The following is a 7,646-nucleotide window of genomic DNA, read 5'->3' as shown; positions in this document are numbered from 1 at the left end:
GAATTAATCCTAAAGTGTTGTTTTGCATCAGTGATCGCTGAGGATTCAGACTGAAGGGGCTTGAGGAAGCGGAAGGCGGAAAAGGGCAACGCTAGTCCCAGGTTTGATTGTGCGATGTAGGATTTCTATCCCTTTTCCTTGTGAGCCTGTTTTCAAAAGGGATTTTGGCCTTGAAAGTGTTTTAAAGAAAGGGATTGGTTTGCGAAAGAAAAATGTTTTAAAAACCATGACTTGTTAGTTTATGGAAATCCTTGGCTTGTCCTGTCCATGGAATCCATAGCTTGTCTAGTCATGGAACCTCATGGCTTTGTCCAGTCATGGGGCCCGCGGCTTGAGTAGTTCGTGGGGTCGTATTAACGATTTCAAAATGTTAATGAATGATTTCTTAAGCAAAGAGATCTTGTGAACTGGTAATAGAGTCTATTGCTGTAAGCCTAGATAGGATGCGGAGAGTGCATCCTCAGGAGCAGAACCCGAAACCGGTCCGGGTAGGCGAGGCACTTGGTTAGGTAAGTAATTTGTACTAATTACTTGCTGAAACCTGTAACATGGTTATTTTCAGTTATATTTCCTTTGAGAAAAATGATGTGAGATTCCGGCTGTTCTGTCGGGACTGAATGTCTTATTTTATTTATGTATTCAATCATTTATTCATGCGCTCATTTATTTTAAATATTTCAAATTATATCCTACTGGGCCTTTCGCTCACGTTTTATGTTTTAAATGTTAAACCCCTCCCAAGAGACTCGAGGAGCGGTGCAGGGTAGCTGGAGTTGCTACTGTTGGATCAAGTGAGGATTGAGTTTATCCTCTTGAACAAATGTAAGGAATTTGAGAAATTATGTAAACCTATTTAATATTGGATTTACTAGACTGTGGATGATGTCTATTGTAATTGATTATTTACATGTGCATGTATGTACGATACTGTATGTCCTGTGGGGTGGAGCCCTGTGTGTCAGAGGCTCCTGGATTATGTCGTTTATTTATATTTTTATGCAGTTAAGTGTGGGACCCGGTTGGGAATCTGCTTTATTAATCCCAAATTGAGTTCCACGTCACCCACCCCGTTTGGGGGGCGTGACACATGTATGTTATTATGAGATGGACACTTGTTTTATTAACTCGCTTGAGGCATATGAACTCCATTTATCTCATAATATTTGGTCAGCCAATTGGGCCAAATACCCTCTCTGAATGAATATTGGAAAATGCCCTTAGGCCTATTTGGTTTATATAGGCAGCCACCCTTTATTTTTAGATGATGCATGGGCATTTTGATGGGGGGGGCACCAATTTTGGAGAGAGGGAAAGACAAGGAGTCCAAAAACCTCTTGCCCTTCTTCTTTTGTTTGCAGCTCCCCCACTCACTTCCGGCCGGCCTATTGGCGGATTCCGGCGACCATGAACGACGTGTTTCCGCTACCCACCAGAATAGAGGTATGCCTAAATCCCAAATAAGAGTTTTTATGGCATTTTCGGATTTTTAGGCTAGATTATTGTTTTTTATCTTGTTTAGATCATTTAAAATCTAGCAATTGGTATCAGGGCCAACTTATTTGGGCTTAGAGCTATGTATTTTTGGATTTTTCAATTTTTAGTGGAAGAAAAATCCAAAATTTGAATCCGTATTTTGGCTCAAGGAAACGTTGTTTTGAGGTTACCCACTTCGAGTATGGCTTATAGGTGATGATTTTCTTGAGTTTCGTGGGTCGATATGGCCGGATTCAATACGTTTTAAAGCTTTAAAAATGGCCGGTTATGGGTTTTTAGAGGTCTGATTTTTAGGCCTTGTTGAGAAAAATTAATCCCATAATATGAAAGAGCACGAAATTTAGAGAAAAACCCCTTTAGAATCATCAAAATCAGAGTTATAGATAGGAAGTTATGCCCATTTGAATTTTCGGGTTGGAACCGAGTTTAAAACGGGTCTTTTGACCCATCTCAAGGTAGAAGACGATCAGAAAAGAAAAATAAAATAAAATAAAAAACGCGTCAGCGCTTGCATCTGGTCAGCAGCGCGTGTCAGCGTGCCTCAGCGCGCATATGACGTGCACAGCACCCACGTGGCGTGCGTGGGGCCCATTTTTTGACTAAATTCTTCCTTATTTGTGATTTTAACTCCGTTTTGACCGCCGTTTTCACTGTTGCGCTCCGTTTTCATTTCCTACCCAATTAAATTATTTATTTTGGGTTTGGGCTACCATAAAATCATGTTTTTAATGTTTTTATATTATTGGTTATATATTTTTATGGGTGGTTAATTCTCACAATTTTCAAACAAATTTTTTCTAGGCATTTCGTATACAATTTATTTGATGATTAATGCCATAAAATTTTAATTATGTTGTTATTATTATATGGCATATGTAATTGTGAGAATTCGACAATAGTGAATGTTTATGTACTCGTCTGTCGTGAGTCTAAACATGTCAAATTGTCCGCGTATGTTACGGAGCTCTCCCACAAAATTTAACATTTCCTTTTGAAAAAAATGCATTGGGATACACACACTCCTTACATGGATGCACATGAGCTACCAGAAAATATTTTTATTTAAATATTTATTTATTGTAATGATTTTCATATATTTTCTGGGTAGTTTTAATTCTCACTATTTTGAGACTTAAAATTTTGGGGCATGTTTGTTACTCCATATTATATGGTCATATTTCATTTGTTCTCCCACATAATTTGATATTTTGGTAAATAAAATTTAGACATAATATGGATGTTTGTTCAAATTTTAAAATGCTCATTTTGTGTTTAATGTTTTAATGCCTAATTATTTGTATAGGCATACATGGTCTCTTTTGTGTTAAAATGAGAATGAAAATTTTAATTAGAAGCTCACATGCTATTATAAAGCTTAAGCTATAAGTTTATCCATAATTTATTTATTATTGCTATCATTATTATTTGATATCTTATTTTATGTGAGTATCATGTGTTTTGATTATGCTATCCAAGTAGGAGAAAATTAAAAAAAAAAAAAAAAATTGTGGATTAGCATAATCACTAACTCACATACTATTATCAAATAATAAATTGTATGATTATATGGATAAACTTAATTTGTTGATTATGTTCCGAAAGCCCATACGGGTAATATAATTATCATATCGATAGTTTTATTGCTTAGTAAGACGCTTGAGTCTTGTTGGAGATTAAGCTTGTTGTCTTTATCCATGTATTTTGTTTACATATTATTATTTGACATTTTGTATTATATGAGTATCATGTTTTTGATTATGCAGTCCAAGTGAAAAAATATTGTGAATGATTATGTGTGGACTTGCATAATTCCTAAACTCATACTATGGTCAAATAATATATTGGAGTGTTAAGGATAAATGTATGTATTTACCATATTGCTAAGATCCATAAGGGCAATTAAATTATCCTATCAATAATTAATGGTTTTGTAGGATGCTTAGACCGGTGAAGGAAGTTTGTTGGATGTCATGAACCGTATAATCTTAACTATCCTATCGGTGGTGGATTGATGCATTTGGTTGTGATGTTTGATGAATTGTCCTTACCTGCGAAAGAGTCTTATTCTTACTCAACGGACTCTAGCACAAAATGATCATATTGGCTTGGATCATTGGGAAGGCTAAGTAAAGGACAAATTGCATGATCTTGTTTTACATGCCTATTCTAGGTTGCCCATGTTCTTTTCTTTAGCCTTGAGCAATCCTTACATCTCCGCTATCTTGACGTTAAATGGAACAAGCCATGATATATGGTATGAATCTCTTTATGAATATCTTAGTGATGAAATGGACATAACCTTAAGAATAGATGTGTTTTCTAACTCCACTAATGTGTTGAGAAACTCTATGATGAGTGTGAGTGTATGGATAGCACCAAGGCAGTAGCGTCTCAATTTTAAGGTGAGACAGTTACAAAAATTAGCTTTATAGAGAACGTTGTTGATAAATGCATATGTGTAAGGTCAGCGGGAGCAGTTGCATGTTTCTGTTTTTTATGTCGGTGACAACTTGCTCGCGCCTAATGATTCTGACCTGCTAGTTGAGACGAATAGCATGTCGCATAGTCACTTTGGTTTGAAAATCTTGAAAAAGCCCTCTTATGTTCTATGCATGTAGATTCTCCGTGACAAGGATAAGTGCATTTTCTAGTCGTCTTAGAGAACCTATATTGTTCTTGTTTCGAATAGTATGCATTCGTGTTCAACTAGTAAGCATTGTTTGTTAAAGTGACAAACTCTCAAAGGTGTAATGTCCTTATGGTGAAGAGAGATTAGATAAAACTATCCTTGTTGAAAAGTGTCAAATAGACACTTGTAGTGTCATTGACTGTGATGCGGAGTATGTGATGTATCGTGAGGCTATTTGTATGATGTAATTGTAAAAACTTGTTTCAGCATTAGGAGTAGTTCACTCCATTTCTAGACCAGCTGAAACTGTGTTGTGAAAGTTTCATAATAGTATATTTCTCTTAGAACACCAAGAGCATTGTCCGCTCAAGCATAATGATAGTGTGTTCTATTTTGTAAAGAGAAATTGTAAAATGCCTCATTGTTATTGAAAACACGCCTATAAACAACATGTTGGCAGTTCCACTAAAAGCTTACCTATTAGGTGTTTTAAGAACACGCATCCCACTCGGGACTGTAAGGAGCTTGTAGTTGTATTGAGTTAGTAGGAGTTTACTGTCATTTGTGTGTGACATGTTGTTATTGATAAGGATTACTTATGCCTCAAATAATACATGCATATTCATGGATTTGTCACTTTATGTGTGATGTTGTGTTGACACTTTTTAGTTGACAAAGTGACAAGTTGAAAATAAACATCTGGTTGTTAGTCTCTATCATTATTTTTTATCCATATATTAAAGTTGTCGTCATGCTTGGATGAATCTCTAACACCTGATTATGTATAATGATTGTATCATGTCGATACGTTATTATGCATGATTGTTTTGGACTTGTGTTTATTATGTAAGATTCTTAGTTGATGCTTATGTTGTGATGAGTGAATGTTTGTTGTATGATTATGTCGTCCAAGTGGGAGATTGTTGGAACATTTGTGTGGACTTCCATAATCATAATAATTCACTCTGTAATTAATTAAAGCATTTTATAGACAACTGTGTTAATGTGAATTAACACATGCATGTATGTTAAATATCAGTCTATTATGAGATGGACACTTGTTTTATTAACTCGCTTGAGGCATATGAACTCCCTCTATCTCATAATATTTGGTCAGCCCATTGGGTCAAATACCCTCTCTGAATGAATATTGGAAAAGGCCCTTAGGGGGGGGGGGGCCGACTTTGGAGAGAGGGAGAGACAAGGAGGAGTCCAAGAACCTCTTGCCCTTCTTCTTTTGTTTGCAACTCCTCCACTCACTTCCGGCCGGCCCATTGGCGGATTCCAACAACCGTGAATGATGTGTTTCCGCTGCCCACCGGAATAGAGGTATGCCTAAATCCCAAATAAGAGTTTTTATGGCAATTTCGGATTTTTAGGCTAGATTATTGTGTTTTATCTTGTTTAGATCATGTTTAAATCATTTTAAAATCTAGCACACCAAACATGATGGAAATAATCAAGGCATGGCACTAGGATCAGCTTGCATACCTGGTTCTGAAAATAAACCAGAAATGCTCGAATGGTTTCCCTGTAAGGTTTCGATACACCTTTCCACATAGGATGTTCTCCTTCCACAATATTATACCTGTCAAATTTCCCAACTCAGCATACGGTTACTCAACATCCCACCTTAGTAAACACCTATCAAGTACACAAAAGAAATTTACGATACAGTCCATGTAATCAACACTAATCACGACAAAGGATCATCACAATCATGGATAGCAAACTTGTCCCCCTGAAATCTGGACTATCCTTCATACAATAATTACATTTTTAACTAGGTCCCTTTGTCAATCAATGTTTTTAAAAAGAAGTATCAGCTAGAAAGCAATTCAAGACAGATCACTCTAGTACAAAATAGACAATCAAGGAGTACCGTAATCTAGCAGATCAAAATCATCAAACATATGGGCATACACACTCAGCAGAAACACATAAACGGGAGAATAAACATGCATTACGAGTGGCTCAAGCATTATTTATCCAAGACTTTACTTTGAACATGGAAAAGATAATATCTTTTCAGGCTACACAGAATCCTTTTTCCTAAACCATTTTCCACTCTACATATAATGCAACAATCAAGGTAAATACTTTATAATGAGAAATGGTAATACAAGATATTACCATTCTGATTTGGCTTCACGTGGATCAAGAGGCAGACGATGACCAAGCAGTCTCCGGACAGCGAGCGCCTCGGAAGTACTCTGATCAGACAGTCTCAAACATCTGGACCGTATATCTCCAACAGCAGGACCACCTAAAATGTAACCAAGAATTTGAAAAACCACACTCATTGTAAAGAAACATATACTGTATGCAACCAATACATACACATATACATATACACAAAAATGTCGAATTCATATAATTCTCATTCAATTAAGTCCACGAACTAAAGGATTCAGATTGAACAAGTACCACCAACTACAAAGAGAGAATTATTACCAAGAACGCGAACAATCTCAGCCGTGCTTCCTCCGTCGTCGGAAACAGGGAGGACATGAGCGACGCGGGTGGTGAAATTCTTGAGCTCCTCAACAACGCCATTGAAGGCGGTTCCACCTGCAAAAAAGCACCGTCATCGCGAGTCAAAACGTTTGGAGATCGAGCGACGAAAACGAATGAGGTCGAAGGGAATCGGAAAGCGGACCTGAGAAGACGAGCAGAGAGGGCTGGGAGGGGCCGGGGTCGGGATTGGAGGTGGAGGAGCAGCAATGGTTAGGGCTTGAGGAGGGAAAGGAAGCCATGGAAGGAGGTCTGAGAGGAAAAGGGAAGGGAAATTGGGGAAAGTGGAGGGGAAGAAGAAGGGAGTTAGAGAGACAAAGGGTGGGACCCAACCAATTGTCCGCCATATTCCCGCGTGTTTCCTAAAACCTCTGGCCTACTTTGCTGGAGATCCTTCACTCTCATATCCCAATCACGATTTCCTCTTTCTTTTTTTTTTTTGTCACATTTTTAATTGTCTTGAAAAAAAATATTAGTTTCTTTGGTTCATTTTATTAATTTAAATTTTTAATTTAAATTGAGATATAATATTTTTTAAAAATTTTAAATTATAATATAAAAAATTAAATGTGACATTTTTAAAAAATTTTAACTGTAAAATTTAAAATTAAAAATTTAAATCAATAAAATAAATGAGGTTTAAAAATAAAAAGTGATCCTCACAAGTCACAAACATTAATACAAACAATTCTTCCCTAAATCAAAAATAAAATAAAAAAACACATTGGTACAGTTCCACGTCAACATCCGAATCATTTTCTAAATATAACACAAATTTTTCTTTTTTCAAAAAAAAAAACATATTTGCCCCGCGTTTATTAACACCCTTCATCAAACTTTTCACACTAACACACTCGTTTTTAATAATATTTCTATTACAAAATTATGTATTAATAAAATTATCAGTATTTTAAAAAATTACTTATTACATAAATAATTTCAAAAAAATAATATCCTATTTCTATTAAAAAATCAAATACAATCTGATCATTTCCGTCAAGATCCGTCG

General features: G+C 36.1%; 1 protein-coding gene across 1 annotated transcript in view; it reads right to left on the bottom strand.

Annotated features, from left to right (window-relative positions):
• Positions 1–7,004, bottom strand: part of LOC21389254 (uncharacterized protein YNL011C) — a 12,180-nt gene extending 5,176 nt beyond the window's left edge. Inside the window, exons 1-4 of the mRNA XM_024169872.1 lie at positions 6,783–7,004; positions 6,578–6,694; positions 6,257–6,389; positions 5,615–5,711 (exon numbers count right to left, since the gene is read on the bottom strand). Of these exons, the coding sequence (XP_024025640.1) occupies positions 5,615–5,711; positions 6,257–6,389; positions 6,578–6,694; positions 6,783–6,984 (549 nt within the window). The 5' untranslated portion in view covers positions 6,985–7,004. The remainder of the gene's footprint in view (positions 1–5,614; positions 5,712–6,256; positions 6,390–6,577; positions 6,695–6,782) is intronic.
• Positions 7,005–7,646: the final 642 nt, after the last annotated feature.

This window comes from Morus notabilis, unplaced genomic scaffold (assembly GCF_000414095.1).
Source record: "Morus notabilis unplaced genomic scaffold, ASM41409v2 Scaffold1629, whole genome shotgun sequence".
NCBI lineage: Eukaryota > Viridiplantae > Streptophyta > Magnoliopsida > Rosales > Moraceae > Morus > Morus notabilis.
The sequence above is the reverse complement of the archived record's forward strand: the minus strand, read 5'-3'. Positions and strand labels throughout refer to the sequence as shown.